Source organism: Denticeps clupeoides, chromosome 8, assembly GCF_900700375.1.
Source record: "Denticeps clupeoides chromosome 8, fDenClu1.1, whole genome shotgun sequence".
Classification (NCBI taxonomy): domain Eukaryota; kingdom Metazoa; phylum Chordata; class Actinopteri; order Clupeiformes; family Denticipitidae; genus Denticeps; species Denticeps clupeoides.
In genome coordinates, this window is record NC_041714.1 from 7,235,110 (window position 1) to 7,258,512 (window position 23,403).

The 23,403-nt window shown below is 44.2% G+C and overlaps 2 protein-coding genes across 16 annotated transcripts in view; both read right to left on the minus strand.

The window, feature by feature from the left end:
• Positions 1–441: 441 nt before the first annotated feature.
• Positions 442–13,243, minus strand: dhx57 (DEAH (Asp-Glu-Ala-Asp/His) box polypeptide 57). Of its 3 annotated transcripts, none has more exons than XM_028988636.1 (23): positions 13,206–13,243; positions 11,878–12,291; positions 11,376–11,564; positions 10,002–10,849; positions 8,759–8,958; positions 8,564–8,685; positions 8,229–8,427; positions 8,000–8,124; positions 7,480–7,613; positions 7,299–7,353; positions 7,017–7,228; positions 6,740–6,856; positions 6,531–6,627; positions 6,283–6,456; positions 5,961–6,161; positions 3,627–3,903; positions 3,445–3,540; positions 3,224–3,307; positions 2,998–3,135; positions 2,850–2,924; positions 1,741–1,875; positions 728–928; positions 442–622 (listed from the first exon to the last, which is right to left on the minus strand). In XM_028988636.1, the coding sequence occupies exons 2-23, from the start codon at positions 12,264–12,266 to the stop codon at positions 479–481; spliced, it is 4,212 nt and encodes a 1,403-aa protein (XP_028844469.1). In that variant the 5' UTR covers positions 12,267–12,291; positions 13,206–13,243; the 3' UTR covers positions 442–478. The 3 variants fall into 3 exon arrangements, with proteins under 3 accessions (XP_028844469.1, XP_028844468.1, XP_028844467.1); XM_028988635.1 differs by having other exon boundaries at positions 13,175–13,242; XM_028988634.1 differs by having other exon boundaries at positions 12,921–13,234.
• Positions 13,244–14,283: 1,040 nt separating this feature from the next.
• spag9b (sperm associated antigen 9b) overlaps positions 14,284–23,403 on the minus strand; it is a 33,936-nt gene continuing 24,816 nt past the window's right edge. For all 13 annotated transcript variants that reach the window (XM_028988788.1, XM_028988787.1, XM_028988785.1 and 10 more), the window contains 15 exons: positions 23,266–23,395; positions 21,775–21,867; positions 21,494–21,661; positions 20,945–21,116; positions 20,587–20,793; positions 20,273–20,432; positions 19,760–19,882; positions 19,600–19,680; positions 19,359–19,426; positions 18,927–19,075; positions 17,486–17,657; positions 17,247–17,360; positions 16,789–16,965; positions 16,263–16,400; positions 14,284–15,807 (listed from right to left, as the gene is read on the minus strand). In XM_028988788.1, coding sequence (XP_028844621.1) covers positions 15,695–15,807; positions 16,263–16,400; positions 16,789–16,965; positions 17,247–17,360; positions 17,486–17,657; positions 18,927–19,075; positions 19,359–19,426; positions 19,600–19,680; positions 19,760–19,882; positions 20,273–20,432; positions 20,587–20,793; positions 20,945–21,116; positions 21,494–21,661; positions 21,775–21,867; positions 23,266–23,395 — 2,065 coding nt within the window. In that variant the 3' untranslated portion in view covers positions 14,284–15,694. The remainder of the gene's footprint in view (positions 15,808–16,262; positions 16,401–16,788; positions 16,966–17,246; positions 17,361–17,485; positions 17,658–18,926; positions 19,076–19,358; positions 19,427–19,599; positions 19,681–19,759; positions 19,883–20,272; positions 20,433–20,586; positions 20,794–20,944; positions 21,117–21,493; positions 21,662–21,774; positions 21,868–23,265; positions 23,396–23,403) is intronic.

Consider the following 23,403-nt stretch of genomic DNA (forward strand, 5'->3'; position numbering starts at 1 on the left):
CTCTTGTTATAGAACTTGTGCATATTCACAAGGAAATTTGAAAACAACCATTTTTCTCCTCAAGGTGGAGAAAACAACCAAGCATACACTACCACAAAGTTGGAAAATGTAGATTAACATTTCATTATCTGAGGTGTAGGCAACCTGCACCTGGTACAAATGAATTCTCCTGCACCCATTTTAAAGGGATTATAAAAAAATTGTGTCTCTGTCTAATGTAGCTGCAGTGTAGTTGTTCATGCTAGGGTTGAGTGCTATTAGCATTATAATAAAAAATATATATACACACACACACACACACATCACCAAATCACTGTCTACAGGTACATAAGTCAGTCACCGAATTTCTAGAAAATCAGAACTTTTCAATAAGCTTTCAGAGATTTTCCTTAAGACATGAATGTGAAGTGTGCATGAGAGAGAGAGAGAGAGAGAGAGTGATCGGGTGAACGCTGCTTTTATTGCTTTGTGTGCTGTATCACTGGGTAGATATCAGTGATACTATAGTGTCTATAATGCGGGAGCCCCTTGGGCAAGAGATCAGGTCCATGCTGGGGCTTTTGATTTTCTCCTCTAGAAGTTGGTCCAGCTCCCATCGCAGCTCTTTAACCAACTCTGCCACCTACACACATGAAATGTAATCTTTTTTTAATTGTTTGAATGACAAATATTTATCAAACAACCGTTACAGTCATATGTAAATATTCATATGGCCCAAAATGCAGACCTGGTGTGAAGCTGCAGCGAACCGTATCCACCCATCATCAAGGGAAACTATGAACTCCCCACGCTGCAGTTTCACGTTGACCTGTCCGCCTCCAAAAAGTACCATGGGATACACAGACACCATGCTGCAGTCTCGGATGAATATGCGACTTGTGCGGACCTTCTCATGGTAAACCAGGTATGGACTGTCATAATGGCGTACCTGTCAAAACCAGAGGTGGAAAGTAACGAATTACACTTTTGTGAGTAATTTGTCTTTTAAATAGGTAATTTTTACTTTCTCGAGTACATTATTACCCAAGTATTTTTCTTCGCTGCAAAATCTCACCTGTTACTGGAAAAAAAACATGGAAAAAAATCTGTCTGAACTGAAAGGAAATGGCGTGGGCATTCCCACTATTTTATTGTAGGCTTATATGCTGCAGCGCTCAAAATTTCTCAGACCGTGGCACAGTAGCGCCTCGCCTCTGGGTCCTAGTGCCGTTATCTTACCAGCCAATCAAAAACAAGAAAGGACCTACACAATAGCCAATCAGAAAATAGCAGTATTGTATCTGGGTAAAATGCAGCACAACAACCAATGAAAAGGCATCCTGGAATTCTTTGCGTTGTTCTTGTTAGTTTTATTTATTGTAAGAGTTTGTAAGAGTCTCATTTAGTCACCCTCACATGTAACGTAAAGTGAAGTGATTGTCATTGTGATACACAGCAGCACAGCACACGGTGCACACAGTGAAATGTGCATGTAACCATCACCCTTGGTGAGCAGTGGGCAGCCATGACCATGGGATCTGCAGAACTATGAGATAATGATCATTTGACCTTTAACCGTATTCAAGGTCTGCCTGAATGATTATGCCAACAGCTGGATCACAGGAAACAGATGAACTTCAGTAAAAACACAATAATAAACTCTAAACTAAATGATCTAGTGAACTTCAGTCTCGTACAGGAGATAAGGTGTGTAGCACCACCTCAGGTGTTTCATGGTGAAAGTTAATGTGTTTTCTTTACCGTGAAATTGACCGATGATGGGTGGATGTGGACTGCCCCGTCGTTCTTGGTGATGAAGTGGAGCTCTGAAGCTTTGGGCTGCATCTTCATGGCTCCTTTACTTGTGTGTTTATATTTACTCTGTGGAGATCTGACCTACACACACACACACACACACACACACACACACACACACACTCTAATGTACAATCAAATGTACATTGTACATGCACAAATCCAGACCTCAATCGCATAGGAAAGTATATAAAATCTCTGGGGAATGAATAGGACCTATTAGTTCATATTTGAAGATGAAAGATGATCAGTCTGACTTTAGCAACAGTAAGCCGTTAATGCTGCAGTAAATGGCAATATTCGTTCCACAAATTCTCCCTGCACATTACAAAAGCTGCCATTTCAAGATGTCTGGGGGCTTTTTAACATCCACTGTAAATTTCAGGGCTTCAATATACTTGCTGTTGCAAAGCACGTCCATTTGTCTGTAACTTTGATGATCTGGATGGTTAATGTTTATGAACTAGAGGGACAAAACTTCCCCATCAGCCTCACCCTCACACACACACACACACACACACACACACACACACACACACATACAGTACAGGCCAAAAGTTTGGACACACCTTCTAATTCAATGTGTTTTCTTCATTTTCATCACCATTTACATTGGTATATTCTCACTGAAGGCATCAAAACTATGAATAAACACATGTGGAGTTATGTACTTAACAAAAAGTGGAGACACCGGACCTGAACCCAATCGAGCTGGACCGCAGAGTGAAGGCAAAGGGGCCAACAAGTGCTAAACACCTCTGGGAACTCCTTCAAGACTGTTGGAAAACCATTTCAGACCTCTTGAAGCTCATCGAGAGAATGCCAAGAGTGTGCAAAGCAGTAATCAGAGTAAAGGGCGGCTATTTTGAAGAAACTAGAATATAAAACATGTTTTCAGTTATTTCACCTTTTTTTTGTTAAGTACATAACTCCACATGTGTTCATTCATAGTTTTGATGCCTTCAGTGAGAATCTACCAATGTAAATGGTCATGAAAACTGTTAGAGCTAGGGACAGTGGAAGGAAACTTTAAGATCAAGGCTGGTCAGACTAACCTGCACAACGTTGGGATAGAGAGCAGCACACAGCAAGGCTGACATCAGCTTTATGTTATCAGCATTCAAGTTCGCCTGGAAACCAGAAAAGAGCAGATTAAAGAAATGTATAATATGTTGTCACAATAAAACTGCATTATTTGGATACCTCATGTCCTGTGGCCTCTTGAACCCCATCAGTTCCTTTAGAGCTCATCCTCTCTATGACTCTGGACTTCAGGCCCTCTTTGACAAAACCAATATCAGACAAGAGCTCTGCAAACTGCCTCTTCAGACAGGCAATTTCCTGTTGTACACAAACACACACATACATACACTTCAGACGGGCACGCATTTTGAGACGAGCAAGTCAGGAGAGAGAAAGTAATGGTTACCTGAAGGCCCCTTGAGGACAGAAAATTCTCCCTGCAGTAATGATATCCAGCCTTGGCTCCATTCTTTGCAGCAGTGCACCAGCCCTACACAAGGTGTAATGTTGGATCAATGTGCAAAATCAATGAAAATGTGTAACATGAGTGACTCAACAAAATTTATTTCCTCCATTGCTCTGGGTGACAGGAATTTCACATGATGACCTAAGCATGATTATCAGTACCTTATAGGCCTGCATGAGGGCCAGATGGTCACTGTTGGCCACAGAGAATCTCAGCTTGCTCTCGTTGGCCTCCTGCCTTTTATCCCATGGAGAAACCTTATAGACAGGAGAACATGTGATGGACAACATATTCAGGAGGTCCAACTACAAGTTTCATTTATTTATTACATGTAATTTCTTACAAATGGGGATTTGAAGGCAAGGCTGGCCGCAATGGTGAGTGCAGGGTCCAGACAGCGGAAGATGGCACCCAACAGCATGAGTTTGCCAATGCGAACATCCACTGGCAGGCAGGCCAGATGCCAGCCCAGGGGCGTCAGGATCTCATCGCTGGTGAGAGCACCCAGGGCGCATAAACGGTCCCGCGCTGCAGTCAGGCTGACCTCAGATGGTGGTTCGATCAGACGCAAGAAAACAGAGTCCAGCGGACGCTCTGCGAAAGTATCCAGCACCTTCACTCTGAGAAAACAACGTGTTGTTCATGACCATGAACATCGGAGTCAAGATCCATTTTACTAAAAAAGGAATCTGAGACAGAGATAATGAGATAAAGACACCATGAATGCCAAGTCTGACCAATATAAAAGTCTTGTTCTGATAATGTTTTGTGAATTAATGATGAACTAAAAAACTATTTGAGGTTTTGCAATGTCTAGGTTGGAAAACCCAGGACAGACTCCACCAAATCAGGTCAACCTGATTTGGGTGGTAGTAGCCTAGTGGGTAACACACTCGCCTATGAACCAGAAGACCCGGGTTCGAATCCCACTTACTACCATTGTGTCCCTGAGCAAGACACTTAACCACTTGCTCCAGGGAGACTGTCCCTGTAACTACTGATTGTAAGTTGCTCTGGATAAGGGCGTCTGATAAATGCTGTAAATGTAAATGTAACCAAACTAGGCATTAATATTAATCAATTCAGATGAAGCTGTGAACCATGTATATGATGAATACGGTTGTATTGTATGGAGATCTCAGCTCTTCCTCGTTGAAAGCTAGCAGGGCATTCTGCTGAAATGTCTCTCTCATCTTCCTCAGAAAACTGGGCTTACAACCGTAACGTTTCGTTCTCTTTTGGACAACTCACTCGACATCTCAGTATGGATAAACAGAGCATAAGAAAACACACTATCAATGAGACATGCCCAGGACTGCGTGCCACAGTAGGAGCTGTCACATCCAGGCGGTAGAACATCAGTCACAGACACTCCCCTAAACAGCAGCCAGGACACCACCATCCCTGCACCCTCTCAGGGAAAGGGGGCTGATGCTTCCTGCCCACATAAGCCATTGAAATTGACTGTATAAGCCAGTGGGACGACCTCTGCTTGGATACAGCTTTACCCATTGAGGGGTTAGCAAAGCAATCAAAAGAGATGGCCGCTTCTCCTAAAAAGGTCCAGTCCTGTTCATGTAAACCCACGGGGCATGTACAGGGCAGAGCATGTTGATGATGGGAGGCGGGTAAAAAGCCTGCAGATCTACTGAAGAACAATGGAAACTTTGGGACAAATGATGGATTGGAGAGTCAAGTGGCAGTGGTGGACTAGCAGTTAAGGAAGCGGCCCCCTAATCAGAAGGTTGCTGGTTCGAATCATGATCTGCCAAGGTGCCACTGAGCAAAGCACCGTCCCCACACACTGCTCCCCGGACACCTGTCATGGCTGCCCACTGCTCACAAAAGGGTTATGGGTTAAATGCAGAGGACAAATTTCACTGGGTGCACCGTTTATCACATGTGACAATCACTTCACTTTATAGTAAAACGAGGGGATGAGAGCCCACCCCTACACCTATGGGGCAAGCAGAAAAACTCAATCAAGTAAAGATACATTGACATTCTAAATAGTGTTTGTATTATATTCTATTAATATACTTCCTATTTCTTCTGTGTGGAGCCACATCCTCTTGTCTCACTGTATACCTGTACATTATATAGCAGAGATGACCTTTTCCCCATCTAAATCAGCAGCATTTGTCTGTGGGCGTAGCTGCGGTCCAGGCTACTCCAGCCCTGTCCACCGCTTGGTTAGCTCAGGTGGAGATTGCACCACAGGGAGGGGGATGGTCAAGAAGGTCCCCCACTGAAGGAGACCACAAAAAGAAAATCTGCTGCAGTGCTCGAATGCCACCGGGACTTGGTCAAGCAGCTGCTTAGTGTGCAAGTATCCGAGGCACACAGGATGCGGTGAGAGTAAAGCCGCAGTTGTCAGATGGCGTGACTGAATAGGGGTTCTGCAGACAGCCATGGAAGGGGTGTGTCTGATAGTGAGAGGTCAAGCTGGTCACCCGAAAAAGTATGGCCTGTTTTGTTTTCCGCAAATTTTTTCAAAGCCAAGATGTATGTGGGTTTCATGGGTAATAAATATATTTAGATAAATGCACTGAAGTGACCAAAAATAAAGGAGAGCAAGTGATGGGCCAGTGCCCCACCAGGCAAATCATAAATTCCATCATGATGAGATTAATTATCTGAGTAGTATGTGATTGGCTGTAAAGCCATGACTGGGTACCTGAGGCAGAGCTGCTCCAGTGGGGCTCGCAGGATCTCCGGCAGCTGCTGCTGAGCGAGATGGTGTGTGAAGCAATGGCTGGTGAACAAGTGGAAGCAAACCCCTGAAGCCACGCGTCCCGCTCGTCCCTTCCTCTGCAGGGCGTTTGCCCGAGACACCCACACGTCCTCCAAACTCTCCATACTACGGCTGGCATCATACCTACAACATAAATGCATAAACTGTCTACATCTTTATTTTTGATGAATAACACTTTAAAACATTTATTGAACTTATTTGCTATTTTTGCAATGAAAATACATCACACACAAAAGCATGTCACCTCTTCTCCTTCATTCTGCCCGAGTCGATGACATAAACCACATCGTCAATGGTAACCGAGGTCTCAGCAATGTTTGTGGAGATGATGATCTTAGTAACACCTTCTGGTGGGCGGGTAAAGACAGCCTGCTGGTCCTCATTGGACAGAGATGAATGTAGCGGATAAACCGCACACCTACAACACACACACAGAAACCAAACGTACATAACCAAACCCAAAATCAACCACACACATGTGCAGGTCTGTACCTTTTTGCTGTTCTGTTGTTGAACATCCTGTTGGACTGAAGTTGTTCATACAGCTGCTTAATCTCCGCCAGGCCAGGCAAGAAGACCAGCACAGCACCTGAGCATACACAAACACAAAATAAATATGACACGCATAGTTATAATGAAGGGGAGTACACATCTCCTAACAGAATTAAAAGGTAGCTAATATTACATATTTGTAGAAGCACCTGGAGGGTAGTTGTGGTCTCCCTCTAAAATCCACTCCAAAACATTCTCCAGCAGGTCAAAATTGATCTTCTCGAAATCAAGAGCAGATAGGGTCTTCACAACTGACTTCGAATAATCTGGTGAAGAACATTCTCAGATTTTAACAACGCAGGCCTTAAGCATTCTGAAATTTGCAAAAAATAAAAAAGTGGTGCAGCAAAGCATTATGGAAAGTCAACAAGGACAGGACCAGATCCAGAGTACAATGTAACAAGAAACTTGGACATTTTTTTTTACCGCTGTAACGGACAGTGAGGTCCTGGAAGCTCAGTTTCTGGTCCGTCACAGAGTCGCTGACAGAATCTTTTCTCACGAAAGAGCTGAAGGACCAGCCGTAATCAGTCACGTCTTCAGCAAGGTCCTGTCTCTTTTGTGGTTGTCCTTTGCTGCTGGGCTGTTCGTTTGATTTCACTGAACGGCGGTAAGGACTGCAGTCTTCCAAAACATACCTGAGTACACACATAACATAAGCAAGCACACACACACACACCTCAACTGAGTGGGTATATCAGTTCTCACCTTGTTTTTGCAATAGCGTCCTCAAGAAAAAACTGGTCTACAGGGAATGTTCTCCCTAAACAAAGAAGAGCCGATGTAGTACAGCTTGAGCATGAAAATGGTACACTATCAATACCATTCATGCACTGTGTGGAACATCATAACAGGCTGGTTAAGATGGCATTAAGCTGGGGCAGTTCACCTGGTATGTGGATGGTGGGGCAGTTGTAATAGTACTGGGAGAAAAGCTCAGCATTGAGCGTGGCACTCATCAGGATGACTTTCAGATCAGGCCGCTGTGCGATGAGATCCCGCAGAACCAGTAACAGGAAGTCACTGAGGAAAAACAGAGGGGGAGAAAGTGATCTCACAATGATGCACGATCCTGGAGATCCGCGAGATCACAGAATCATGACGCCTCCATTCAAAACTCGAGTGTCAGTGATGAAAAGTAACACAAGTATTTGAAGAAAAGCTTAGAGGTGGATCAGAGTGGGAAGATAGGTGCAAATTAATACACTCCATGCAGATTTCTCAAAATGAAACCATTTTCCATGAAAAACTAGCCAGATAATTGATAATCATGTGCACATAAGTGACTCCAACATGCTGCATCGGATAGCTGTGATGACTTGCTTTGCAGTAGGAGCCTATGGACAATGTGTGTTACGTGTGCAAAGTTTACAAGATGAGCAGAGTGACTGTGTGGGATCTGAGATCACCTCTCCTGAGTGCGTTCATGCACTTCGTCCACAATGACGTGTGTGACACCCTTGAGTTCTGTGTCACCTTCCAGACGCCTTAGCAGAACCCCAGTAGTACAGAACATTAAACGGGTACTAAGTGACTGAAAAGACAAAACACACACAAAATGCATGTTCATATAAGAACCATGGAATTCAGAGCCAGTGCACTGCATTCTGGGAACTGTCATCAGGCTTTCCGGCTCACCCGGACCATTTCCAGCCGGATCTGGTAGCCTGTGGAATGGCCCAGGCGTTCTGCACGCTCCTGTGCAACGCGTGTGGCGACAGAGATGGCTGAGATGCGCCGTGGCTGCGTGCAGATTATGTTGGCCACGCCCCCAAATGACTGGTTAGTCAAAGATTCATCCAGAATGAACTGTGGAATCTGAGTGGTTTTACCACAGCTGCAGAAACAAACACACACACACACACAAAAAACGTTTATTCAAGTACTTTTATATCTCATCAGACCATGTATATGAGCATGTGTGTGTGCGTCGAGAGAAAGAGAGAGAGAGAGAGAGAGAGAGAGGCACTCACCCAGTCATGCCGCTCACCACAAGAACCTGGTTCTCCTGCAGACTCTGCAGTATGTTCTGCTTCTCTTCCCAAACTGGTAGTTTCTGCCTCTGGTGCTGCATAGATACATAATGCCTAGAAGACTGAGGCAGAAAATATGTTTATTATCTGGATGATATAAAATGTGTGTGTATGTGTGTACAGATCTGTGTTTACCAGCTTGCTCCTGAACTCTTTGCGCAACTTCTTGTTTGCCTGTTGAACCTCTTCAGTCTTCACCTCGTTTCTAACCATTTTTTTTCTCTGGGTCACATAACTCTCAGTTTCCACTTGAAAAGCCTCCTCTCCTCCCACATCCTTTAGTTCCTCCTCCTCCTGATCATCTTCCTCCAGATCCTCCTGAAACGCTGTGGCAGCTGAGACAGACAAATGCACGTAGGTCACATCCTGTGAGGTCTCACATCCTGTGAGGTCACTTTATATGGATCTATTATTATGGCCCGGCGTTATGACTGGATATGACGAGTGGATAACTTCAACTCCCTTCTAGCTGGTCTACCTCGAAGTACCATCCGACCTTTACATCCGAACTCATACAAAATGCAGCAGCACGACTGATTTTCAACCTTCCCAAATTCTCCCACACCACCCCTCTGCTACGTTCCCTCCACTGGCTCCCAGTAGCTGCACGCATCAGATTCAAAATACTGATGCTGGCCTACAAAGCCAAACATGGAGTAGCACCATCCTACCTCACAGCCCTTATAACACCTCGCACTGCACCTCGTATACTCCGAGCCTCCAGTACTGCTCGCCTGGTCCCTCCATCTCTGAAGGTAAAAGGAAAACATTCATCTAGACTCTTCTCCGTCTTGGCCCCTCGGTGGTGGAATGAACTTCCCCTCGAGGTCAGAACAGCTCAGTCACTGAGCACCTTCAAACGGCAGCTCAAGACCTTCCTCTTTAGAGAATATTTAGATAATAGTTGTAACATTCATATTGTCGAACTTGTGTACAGAATCTACAACGGAGTGAATAAAAAGGTTGTATTCATAGTTGGGGGTCTGTTCACTTCATCGATGGTAACTTGAAAGCACGTTGTAAGTCGCTCTGGATAAGGGTGTCTGCCAAATGCCTTAAATGTAAATGAAGCACTGGTAACACACAAACTACAGATCCCATCAGTTGCCTTGCCGAACATGATCTTTACTCTGCACCTCAATCTGTACAGGAGCAGTTTCCACATCAATGACAAAAGGGCCACCGGGCCCTTATCACCAGAATGTTTATCACCAGAATGTTTGATAATGTTGTTTAGGTTGGTAGTAGGGGACAAAGACCACTTTCGTGATGTCCACTGATAGCCATGTACATGTACAACGCATATTAAGAGGGTCGGGGGGACAGAGAAAAATGGAGGAGTTTGATGCAGTGTCTAGGCCTGAATTCTGATCTCTACCTTCATTTCGCTTCTCCCTGACGTTGCAGTTGGTGGCTGAGGTGTTTGTTGCCTTAGGTGCATTCGGCAAAGTTGATTCTGAGGTGCTTCGGCCATTCCTGCTCCTGCTCATCGTGGTGACACAAGGCGGGACGCTGTACTTGTGATGGGTGGCAGCAAGAAGCTCTCTGGATTGATGCTCCTCTTCCAGCGCGGAGAGTAAGGTATAAATTACTGGCTCGCCTTCCTGTGCGGCACTTAGTGATAATCCAAAGAGGAATTCGGTCAGGGTGAGACGCCCCGCCCCTGGAAGGGATGGGTCATTGGTGCTGAAGGCCACCAGTGGGGGCTGGAAAGGGTAAAGGCTGCCAGATGGGAAGCGAACCTCGAGCTGGTAGACGAGCGCCTCGGTGCTGCTGAAGCCTGGCTGACTTGGCCCTTGAAGGTCAGGGGGAACTTTGTCTTCCCCTGGCAGCTGATGCTTAAACCGGCACCGAGACCCAAATTTGCACCCTGAGCCTTTCAGGTAAAACTTACACACCTGTGTGGCTGAGGACGTCTGCTTGGGCTTGGAGTTCGTCCTCTTACCCGCTGAAAGCAGCCAGTCCAGCTGGAGATCTATGGTCCATACGCGGTCTGTGATTCGCTGGCAGAAGCGCTCACCATAAATGGCGGTGAGGGCCAGTGCTTCCTCCTGGCGGAGTGATGCGCAGTCGCCTGGGACGGGGGACGGGACCACTGTGGGGGCCAGTGCCTTGTCTCCGTAACGCTCTGAAAACAACTGGTAGAGGAGGAGCTCCAAGGTTTCTCCAACATCACCTGAACCCGTCTCCAACACAAGATGGCTGCGCTCGCGGTCAAAGCCGTACCTGCCAAGGAAAACACGCATACTTTACAGTCTGTACTATTTAGCCTCAAGTCTCAAACTATTGGTTATTATTCCACCAGGGGTGGGAGTGGCCTAGTGGGTAACACACTCGCCAATGAACCAGAAGACCACAAAGTCACAGGTTCAAATCCCACTTACTACCATTGTGTCCCTGAGCAAGACACTTAACCTTGAGTGTCTCCAGGGGGACTGTCCCTGTAACTACTATAAGTCACCCTGGATAAGGGTGTCTGATAAATGCCTTAAATGTAAATCATATATTAGGTATGCCCACACACACACACACATATATATATCATATTAATTATATGGGCAGAATTAATGAATGTGAATGATATGGGCCAAAAAAAAGTTGTTTTGTTTAAATGTTCACATGCATTAAATTAGACATACAGTTCAGCATTCAGCCACATACATTTGTTGAAAATATTTATAATGTTTACTTGTAGAGCAGCATTTTCATTTCAACAGTAAAACCTCTGGCCTGTACTGTCATCAGCAGGTACCTGCAGAGCGTCCCCAAGGCAAAGAGGGTGGCCACAGGCTCTGGAGAGCGTCTCCGGGGCTCCTCCTCACATGCTCCCGTCTCAGCAAACTCCACACCATCGTCACGCGTACTCCAGAACTGACCTTCCTCGCGGGGATCCAGTTCATCGAACTCCTCTTCTTCCTCATCACAATCAGAGCCTGTCTCACTGAAAATAAATAAATAAATGGAATCTTCAATACTGACCACTGATACATAAAACGATTATTGATAGACTCTCAGTACACAAAAGCCAGCATAGCTTAAAAGTCGAAGTGAAGACACACAACAGAATAGCGAGAGACTCCATTTTCCAGTAACGCTCCTAACATGCATCCAACCCGCCAGCCTGGACTCAGGTGTATTGCAGCAGTGCAGAATTCACGATGGACTAGTTTGAGTGTTTTTGATGAAGATGGCAAAGTAGAGGGTCATTGGAGTATTATTATTATATATTATAATTAACATACACACACACATACCTGTCAGGGTCGTTGAACTCTTGGGTCTGCAGTTCTCTCAGTAATTCTGTGACCTGAAGCTGGTTCTTAGAAGTCATGTGGATTTTCTGCAGGGGCAGGAAAGTGTGGCTAGGCCTGCCCCGTTCCGGCCCTTTCTCATCCTGTCGGGGACTTCTTCGTCCACGTGTCCCTTGGCTGCCACCTCTGCTAGTCCCCCTCGACCCCCGTCCTCGACTCCTTGAGGGTGGTGGTCCATGGGGCCGAGTAGGGCCCAGATTTAGACTGAAATCGTCTCCATCTCCCCAGTCACTTATCGCTCCTTTCCTACCTCCACCACCACCTCCACCTCCTCTTGGCTTGTTGAATCTTCCACCTCCGCGGTTGGGCTTCCCTCTCCTCCTTCCACTCATTCTCTTTAACTCCTAGCTTACCCACCTGCATTGGAGAGATGGTTGTAAATAAGTGATGTTTAAACACACACACACACACACACACACACACAGCACAGGCCAAAAGTTTGGACACACCTTCTCATTCAATGTGTTTCTTTATTTTCACGACCATTGGTAGATTCTCACTGAAGGCAACAAAAATAATCAAACGTATGAATGAACACATGTGGAGTTATGTACTTAACAAAAGTGGAGTCACCAGACCTGAACCCAATCCAGATGGTTTGGGGTGAGCTGGAGTGAAGGCAAAGTGGCCAACAAGTGCTAAACACCTCTGGGAACTCCTTCAAGACTGTTGGAAAAGCATTTCAGGTGACGACCTCTTGAAGCTCATCGAGAGAATGCCAAGAGTGTGCAAAGCAATTTCTATTTTGAAGAAACTAGAATATAAAACATCTTTTCAGTTATTTCACTGAAATACTTAACTCCACATGTGTTCATTCAGTTTTGATGCCTTCAGTGAGAATCTACCAACGTAAATAGTCACGAAAATAAAGAAAACACATTGAATGAGAAGGTGTGTCCAGACTTTTGGTCAGTACTGTATATATACACATAAAATATATTTAATAAAACTAAACACTACTCTCATAGAGCACTTCTCATTCCAACCTGCAATGGGATTTGTACTCCCGCCATATACCGCAGAACAGTGTTAATGAGAAACGTTGTTAAATTTAAGAACCCTTCCCACACGTCAGGCAGAGCAGAGCTAAAGCAGGAGCGGAACTCCGTTAGTCCCCGCAGGGCGACATCGGTGACGCGGGGTGGCGCTGCACACCGGGCGCGGACGTGGGAGAGGCCCACCGTCCTCACGCTAAAGAGTCGACTGTCGAAGTGAAAAGAGACGAACACGATCATACGACCTGGTCCACATTGACCCCGTCTACTTCTCACCGGCCAGCGCTCCGTTCCTCTCTTCCTTCTCCTCGTCCTCCGTAGTTTTCGAGATGTGGGCGCCATCTACCGGACTGGAGTTTGGTGACAAATCGGAATGTAAAAATCGGTCTATCGTACGATTAAACAACAAACTTAACTAGCTAACTTAATTAACAGCCAGATAACTACCGGAGCCGAAAAGATGGAGAGCTGGAAATAGAGGCTCTAAAAGTTTAAATCGGAACAATTCTCGCAGCAGTGACATACCTCAAAGACAATGTGATTTTCTTTGTGTGTGATATGTCTCACAATCAAACGAACGAGGCTTTATGCTCAATAACGCTGAAGGAAACGTTTAAATAAACTTAACAATAAGACAATTTTGAACTTGACCGACCCATAAGTACCCTACGATTTTATTGCGGCAATACTACTTGTGACGTCACAGGGTCCCATGGCACACGTCGTTGACCCTACGACCCACGTAAATAATTGAATTTAGTTTGGCTCCTGATTAGTTGCGACAAGGATATGTGCACAGTTTGGTTCGCAAAGAAGAGGAAATTTCGCATGGATGTGCTTTATAAATAATCTCGCCTTGCGTTTCTATAGGATGCATGCAAGGAGCTAAATTCATTCTAATTAATTTGTCTTGTATTAATACAGGCAGGATCAGAATTTATTTACTGGTGTGAACCCCACCAACTTTTTATGCTACTATTGTCTTGCTGTGCTTTATTTTATCAGCAATCGTATTTTTATCGTTATCGTATTTGGATGTTATTCAGATGTTATGTTATACTGTACAAACAGTAGCCAACATGGAAGAACATGCTGACTCCACCATGCATCCTGCTGAGTCTTGTCCCCAGATAAATGAAACACACATACCCCGGACGTAGCAGTAAAAGCCTGTCTTTTTAATCAGCTCTGGCTGGTATTTATTTTAACAACTGGTTGACGGGAGGACTCTCCATCCGGACACTAATTCCTGGTTTAGTGGAATGTCATAAATTTATGTCAATCCATTTCAAAACATTTTGCCTCGTGTTCATATGCATATCAAATAATAATTCAAAAGACACACAAACACAAGTGCCCAGAGCACAAATTTATTATTTCCTAAAAACTGTAAGGCGCTGCAGGGGTGCAAGTGTACATGTTTCTGGGACGACCACTACCAGACAGAGCCGTCCTGTCCATCTGCTCAACCTATAAAATAGTGCATAGCTGAAGAGAAGTACATCCTTCCAGTCGACCGCTGAAAGTCCTACTGACAAGTGTCAGCCTGTTATCAATTGTTCAGAACAATAAAAACAATCCAACACACTCAATCGCTCGCACACCCACACAAACACACACAAGTGTACAAAGTTACATTCTGAAATTCGTTCATTGAAATAAATACTGAGTAGGCTAAATTGTGATATGAAGGACGAGTCGACAGTGCTGGGGCAGACGTGAAGAAAATCTGCACCCAGTCGCAGCACTACATAACAGGCCGGTCAGTGTGACACATAATCAATCGGTCATTACAACAAGTTACCGTTCCAGGAGCATGAAGGTCAACGCCGCAGAATAGGTTAGCAAGTACAAATACAGGACAAAATAGTAAAGAGCAACTACTCATTCCTCCACAGAACTGAAATAAAGACATTATGATCATCATATCAAAACATATGTGACCAGGAGCCTTAACAATCCTGGCTGCATTATTTATTTATTTGAAAGATTTTACATTGCTAAATATCACTATCTGCTTTGGTAAGTGTAGCACTTTCATATAAAAAATAAATACTTTCGCCATTCATCATTTAGTATTCGTGAAGAGTTTTAAGCATTGTTCATTTACAACTAAGGCTTTTTTTCATTTTCGTATGAAGTGTCTTGAGGAGGAGGAAGACTGAAGCCAGACACCAGTGCAGGTTTGGCCAAGAGGCACTCAGAGCTTCAGTCTGTCAGTCCAACAGCTCACATTTTAAAGTGCTTGGGCTGTGTGTTTTTAAAAAAAAAAAAAAAAAGAGAGAGAGAGAGAGAGAGAGAAAGTTCAAAACAAAACAAAAAAAAACCCCATACATTCCCTGTCTGGAGAAACACACAGGATGGTCGTCCTCTCTGATCAGCTGTAATCCGAGAAACACGTGTGAGGGCGGGGAGGCGAAAATGATGATGATGATGATGATGATGATGATTGTCCTGCCATTAACAGATGGCTGATAACAGACGGCTCTACAGACAGTCCTGAGCATGTCAGGCTATGTGTTTTTATAGCTGTGACGCCACCGGAAATGACCTCTTTCTTAAAACATATCAGAACACAAAAGGTCACAAATGCAGAAAACAAAATATCAAGGTTTTTAGATGCAGCTCTGTTAATGCTTAAAATATTTAAAACTCCTAAAATAAGAAGAAAGGAAATCATGCGGACTGGGTGGACTGGTTTCCTGTGAGGTTTGCATCCTGTGGTAATGAGGCTTGTGTGTTAGGGGAGGGGGTCAACACTCAGGTCACTCTTCAGTCATCATGACCTGCCACACGATAAGGTGACTGCGTTCAGCTTTGGCCAGTAAAGGCTGCAGCTGCAGCGCATGTTCACCCTCCACTTCACCACCTTCATCACCTTCAGAGAGAGAAAGTATTAAGTTGGTTTATTTATATCACATTTGGTATGTATAAATAGAATCAGAATACACCGAATCAGAATAAATCCAGATGAAACTGATAAGTTAATAAGGGAAATTTTAATTTTTTATTACTCTGAATTAGTTTTGACTGCTTCTATTTTAATCTGACTCAAATCACACCCCTTAATGCAGCGGAGAGGAAAAATCATAGCCAGTAAATCTGCTAATAGCAAACAGTCAAAAACTGAGGGTAAGAGAGGTCAAAGGATCTCAATACGTTGAACGGTAAACAAAAAAAATTTACCAAAAAAACATGATTTTTAGAGAACAGATTTATTGAAGACCAGAAAACATTTGAAATCTTAGCCTTCTGCACTTCGAGGGAAATTTTTAGTTCATCATTTAAAGGAAAAAAATTCAGTGATTTTTGTATTGCCAAACACAAACTCACCAATCCTGAAGTCGATATAGCCCTCTCCCCCACTAATAACCAGGTTGGACCGCCCTAGCTCCTGTATTGGGCCTTCTGTGGATGGAGCCTTATCGCTTCCTAGCTCCCCTGCAGCCACTGATGTGGGGACCATATGACCTGCCAGTGCAAATCATATTTTAGAGACAGACAAGAAAATATCCTTGACCATGTCAAGTGTCTAAGTGAATTGAAGTGATTGTCATTGTGATACACAGCCAGCACACAGTGACACAAAGTGCCCGGGGAGCAGTGTGTGGGGACGGTGCTTTGCTCAGTGGCACCTTGGCGGTTCGAGATCTGAACTGGCAACCTTTTGATTACGGGTCCACTTCCTTACCCGCTAGGCCACCCCTGCCCCACTGTAGTTCTGAAAGGCGCCCGGGGAGCAGTGTGTGGGGACAGTATTTTGCTCAGTGCCACCTTGGAGGTTTGGGATTCGAACTTTTGTTAATCTTCAATTAAAATCTTCAGCATAAACTGCGGAAATGGGAGAGAAAGCCTTTACCTGGAACAGCTGCGAAAAACTTCACAGCGTCCCTGTGTCCATGGAAACTGAGCTGGGCATGGGCCATGGAGCAGAAGGGAATGAAGGTTCCGGCTGTAACCTTCTCACTGTTTTCATCTCCGTAGACACGGATCGTGTTGCCTGGTCGCGTTCCTGCACCAGAGGTGACGTTCCTTGCTTCAAGTTTCAGATGGGAAGAAAATATTTCAGTGCATTCCACAACACAAGGAAGAATCACTAGGCCATAATAAAACCCTATCTGTGAGGTGTGAGGTAAACTGATTTCTGTTAAGTTGAATCATTATTATGAATTAATGTACTGGCCCAGAGATAATAAAGAACAACTCATATCTTCAAACTATTTCAGCAATGAATCAATGAATTGTGATCAGTTTTTTTTTTATAATTTATGCAGGGCACATCGTAAAGGTCTCGATCTTGAGAGGCAGGCAGCTTACTCTCAGTCAAGGGGATGGAGATGACGACCCCATTCCCAGTGCCGACCCAAAGACGATTGCAGGAAACCATCAGAGCTGTGATCCTCACGAAGGAGAAGCCCAATTTACCAGTGCCTGTGCGCACACACACACACACACACACACACACACACACACACACACACACACACACACGGTCACTTCTGATTCTGATTGGCTTGAAGATTTAAATAAATAATCAAATGAATCCCAGTATGTACCAAGCATCTTGCTGACATAGGGCTCGATGTCCACGTCTTGCAGGTGCTGGTAGGTGTGGGCATGGAAAAGCCGGAGGGTGGAGTCCAGTCGAATGGAAACCCAGATGCCATCTCCCTCCCAGGCCAGCTGGCGCACCTGGCTCTCCTTCCGTGGGTGTGCATCAAAAGACCGCTGCAGAGGGTGGTGTTGAAAAAAATTACAACAAAAACAGCATGATCATGCTCTACCCTACAGCTACAGTCGTGGCCAAACGTTTTGAGAGAGACACAAATACTGGTATTATGGCAATTTGCATGTACTCCAGAATGTTATGAAGAGTAATCAGATGTACTGCAAAGTCCCTCTTTGGCATGAAAACACGGGATTTCAGCCCTGCCACCTGCTGAGATCATTTCAGTGATCCTCTTGTTTACACAAGTGAGAGTGTTGAGGAGAACAAGGCTGGAGATCATTCTGTCATGCTGATTGAGTTAGAATAGCAGACTGGATGCTTTAAAAGGAGGGTGATGCTTGAAATCATTGTTCTTCCTCTGTTAACCATGGTTACCTGCAAGGAAACTTGTGAGGTCATCATTGCGTTGCATAAAAGGGCTTCACTGGCAGGGATTGCACCAAAATCAACCGTTTATCAGATAATCAAAAACTTCAAGGAGAGATGTTCAAGTGCCGTGAAGAAGGCTTCAGGGCGCCCAAGAAAGTCCAGCAAGCGGCAGGACCACTGTGGGATCAGGGTGCCACCAGTGCAGAGCCTGCTTAGTGCCGACTTACCAGGATGACCTGGTGTCAAGAAGGGCAGCAAAGAAGCCACGTCTCTCCAAGAAAATCATCAAGGACATGCTGATATTCCACAAAAAGTACAGGGATTGGACTGCTGAGGACCGGGGTAAAGTAGTTTCCTCTGATGAAGCCCACGTCCAATTGTTTGGGGGTGGAAAATGATTGTCCGGAAAAGAAAAAGTGAGCGCTACCATCCTGAGAACATTCATGTGTGGGAGCTGTTTCTCATCAAGCCAAAGAACACAGCCATGAATAAAGAATGGTACCGTGCCATAAGTTCAAAGTGAGAACTAAGTGGCTCGGGGGACAAAATAGTGAAATTATGGGTCCATGGCCAGGAAACTCCATGGACCTTAACCCAACTGAGAACTTGGTCAATCTTCAAGATGCGGGTGGACAAACAAAAACCCACAAATTCTGACAAACTACAAGCACTGATCATAGCACTGCAAATATTGACTTTTTGCATAAACTTGATGTAATTTTCAATAAATGCCATTAAATATGCCTGTAATTAAACTTTAATACACCACAGAAACCACTGACAAAAAGATCTAAAAACACTGAAACAGAGAACCGGTATTTGTCTCATTGACTGTACTCCTACGACTGTACACTAATCAGTTTTCATTACTTCACATTTACACAATGATAACAACGCACCTCCACCCTCATGGCCTTTGGTAACACCACATAGATCTTGTTCCTGTAGCCACACCACACCTTGTCGTGAACAACAGTCATGCAGCGGATGGAGTGGTGTGGTCGACCCAAGTCCAGCAGATGGTAGTTAGTCAGATCCCACTGGCCATCTGGAGAAGAAGACACATGGGGTCTTTGGTTTTACATTTACGGCATTTATCAGACGCCCTTATCCAGAGCGACTTACAATCAGTATTTACAGGGACAGTCCCCCGGGAGCAACTTAGGGTTAAGTGTCTTGCTCAGGGACAAAATGGTAGTAAGCGGGATTTGAACCTGGGTCTTTGGTTCATAGGCGAGTGTGTTACCCACTAGGCTACTAGGTTGGTTGGTTCTTATAGGTTTGTGTCACCTTTATAGGATAAAGCTTAAGCTCAGTGAATTGTTCTATACCTTCTCCTCTGTGAAAGATGGCTAGAGTTCCATCAGCCAGCGCAACAAGGACACGACCCTTTACATGACTGCATGAGAAATCAGAAAGATGCATGTAAACACAACTTAAAATAATTGCTGTATATGGTGAGATATTAAGATACTGTCAGTTTTCAGAATGTGTTTTTAATAAACAAATGATGACAGAATATCTGTGATATGATCCACCACTAAACACCAGAACAAAATAAATATTACTCACACAATGCCCAGTACAGAGTCCTTCAGACTGATGGAGTGAAGACACCTCCTCCACTGAGCGACTGAGGAGTGGACATAAACACTGGAACACAAGCATGCTGCTCAACTCCACAGCACTGATGAGCAGAACTCTTTAAATCAAGCAGGGGAGTACCACTCACCAGCCATTCTGGGCTCCCAGCCACATGGTGGGCAGGACGCTGTTCATCTTATTTGCCTCCTCCCTCATGAGGTCCTGCTCCTGAGGGGCAGGACAGACTCCGTCCTTCACCAAATCACTCTCCCTGTAAAGAAGGGTGACCACACACATAAAGCAATAAATGCAAGACAAACTCACACAAACACACGCAAGTTAAACCAGATCAGTGTAAGCAGAATATCAACAGCCTCTTCTCATGTAGTCGCACAATTTCACTCAAATTATACATAATATGGCTCTGTAGTTTTAAAGCTCTTCTCTAACTGATCACATCAATTTGACTTTTTATTTACAGACACCTGTATACAGGAGCACCTTATAAACCTTTCTTTCTATCATCTGTAGATATGTAGATTGCTTTTTTAAATATATATTTTGTATTTTTAGAACTGTATTACTCTTTATTACATTTTGTCTGTGGGAGATTTCACACAAGGGGCAAGTGCACGAAGAATTAAGAGAAACGTTAGAGCACCTCTGTGTGTAGCTGGACGGCGTCTCTGCTGTGTGCTGCACACCCAGGGGGTCGGTGAACTCGTGCTCTGTGTAAACACCAGGCTGGGGGAACTCGGCTCCGTCAGCAGACATGCTGTTTTCTGTGGCTTCCATGGCCTCCTCTGCAGACACGCCCCTTTCTGCAGACACAACCAGAGAGTGAGTTCTGATGCAGTTCTCCACTAAATCAAATTTCCATTTCAGAACTCAACCTGTATGTAGTAAAACGTTTCTAAGCATAAAGTTTAGTCTCCTTTGAATCTCTATCACACGTACAGACATAAAGTGCAATACCTTTGTCAGGTCTGGCCTGCACAGCAGTTTGGGGGATGGCAACGGCTCCTTCAGCCGAGCAGCTCACCACGGTGATGTCGTCCAGAGCATTCCTTGAGGTCCCAGCCTTTCGACCATTTTCTCCTGCTCCCACTTGAGATGTTGCCTCTCCTGGTCCTGCCTCTTGGTGTGGCTCATCTCCTGCAGGATAGTCTGTCTCTCTTGCACCTGTTCAGATGTTTAGTCACTCACTTCAAACTGAGATGAAGTAACAGCTCATTAAAGTCACTACACACAAGCCCTGACTGGTTTCTAGAAAAGATGAACTGTGGAATAAGGAGAGTGTTGGGCTTAGGTTATGCTTCTCTTGCACTCTCACCTGGCACACTGGCAATGCAGAGAACATGGGAGTTGCAGACCAAGAAATTTTCCAGAATATTCCCAGGCTGGTTGGCATCAATGACAATGACCTTGGTGGAGGACTGGGTGCTGGTGCAGATCCACACTAAACTGGAGAGTTCGTCCTGCTGTTGCAGCTCCTTCTCCTGGTCCTACATGTAACAACCACATTTGAATGATCTAACAAAGGACATTACAAAATATGCAATAAACTACATTACATCATGTAAAATGACAATTAGTGAAGGAACGCAATAACGGGTTTCAGAGCACAGCGCACTTTAACTGGGAGATGTTTAATAACTTACAATTTATCTACATAGATCGGTTTCTTTGACACACTGTTACCGATAACAATTCATTATTCGATCGATATCTGCATAGGATGCATGTCAAGGTAAATGTGATGAATAGTAATCTTTAGATTGTCATAAAAGGTTCAAATTTAACAAAAAAAATCAATGGTTAAATGTACATATAATAATACATTTTTCTATAATTATTACATTATAATTTTACAATGCAGTACCTTCAGCTCCTGCTCCAGCCGCTCCAGGCTGCTCTGAGAGCCGGTGTGGTGTTGGGGGCTGGTAGCTCCACTCTGTGCCGAGTCTTTGTAGAACACACTCGCTCCCACAATACAGCCCCCATCACGTGTTCTGCCACCGGAGAGGTTTACTCCTGCAGCGCACCAAAGCTACACACACACACACACACACACACACACACACACACACACACACACACACACGGTGGATTTACTTCATAATATTTATTTTTCCCCAGAAACTCATTCACCACACTTCCTACCTTCGTTGAAGTATCTTTCTCATCCAGGGGTCTGAGGTAGACGGGCACAGGTAAATTCTTCATTTTGCCGTCAGTCTGCCCACCACTGGCCACCTGAAAATTAATGCTTTCCACTGTCATGCATGCATGACATTTAACTCTGACTCTGATATTATAAGGCTTCAAGGCTTCTTATGGTGATGTAAAAAAATAGCCAATGTATACATTAAATAATAAAATCTATTAAAATAAAATGCTAGGGCTGTGGATCATTTGATGAAAAAGACATACTGCGATTATTGAGATCAATATTGCGATATGCGATTGCAATATGATAAAGGACACTTGCTTGTATATCAATGAAAAGTCGCAAACTAATAGTGAAATGTTTAATTTCAAAGTGAAACATACAAACTACTTATAACAACCTGAAATGCCCAGTGCTTTCAAAATACAATATTCTACAAATATAAAATAATCACAAAAAAAAACAAACAAAAAAAAAAAACACAAAAAACTCTTTACATTACTGTCGAACGACAAACCCTGGTAAGGCTAAACAACTGTTTTGATTATATTTGGCCTTTATAAAATCCCGTATTATAGTTCTTACGTTTAACCAAAACATTGTTTGGAGGCTGACTTGAACACAGGGATGCATAGCTTTGCTAGCTTAGCTAAGGTTAAGATTTGTAAACTGAGATGAATTTCTTTAGGAAACCTTCAAAGTTTGAAAAAAGTTAACTAAACAGCTAAGAACAGTCTAAATAGGTAATGCCTACGTTTAGCCAAAACGTTGTTTGGAGGCTGACTTGAACACAGGAATGCATAGCTTCGCTAGCTTAGCCTAGCTTAGCTAAGGTTAAGACTTATAAAACGGGATTTTATAATGGCCAAATATATTCAAAACAATTGTTCCGCTTTACCTATGAAATGTAATCCACCGGGATCTGGTTTGGAGCGTACAGCGGTTTGTACAGCCCCAAGCAGCACAAGAGTGAGGCATTTTTTGCACTTCTCTCCATAGACATGTATATGCTTCACGCCACTGCAGAGCCTCTCGCAATATGGCGGCGACGTTGACGTACGATGCAGCTCGTCATGCGCCGTCTACCCTTATGTCTCCGAATCGAAAGTCATGTGACCAAACACGTCACATCCGACTGAGATGTGAGACGTGAGACTTCAGTCAGCTCGCCAACTTTGAGAGAATGAGAATGGATCGGCAACATATCCGATCCAATCCATGTACTAATAATTTAAATCGCATCTTTTTGCGTTCATGTAATCGCACAGACTGACATCGCGATTACGATTGCGATTAGATTAATCGTGCAGCACTATAAAATACTACACCGGAGGACTAACCACCTTACAACCATCTTAGTTCAGTAGATCTGCAGGAGATGAACTGAAAAATGGTAAGGCGGATTCATAACTCCCATGAACCACTGCGCTAACGTGATTAAATCAGTTTAAATCAAAAGGAAAAATGTGTTGTGTAGGTTGTACCTTGTGTTTTTGTGGAAGGCTCCAGCCGTATGCCTGCACCCTGCCATCCTCCTTCTGCACATGGGCTTTCACCTGCTGGTAGTGCGCCCTCTTTTGCTCCCGACGGGACATGATTGACGCAGGTTCTGCCCTGAAATA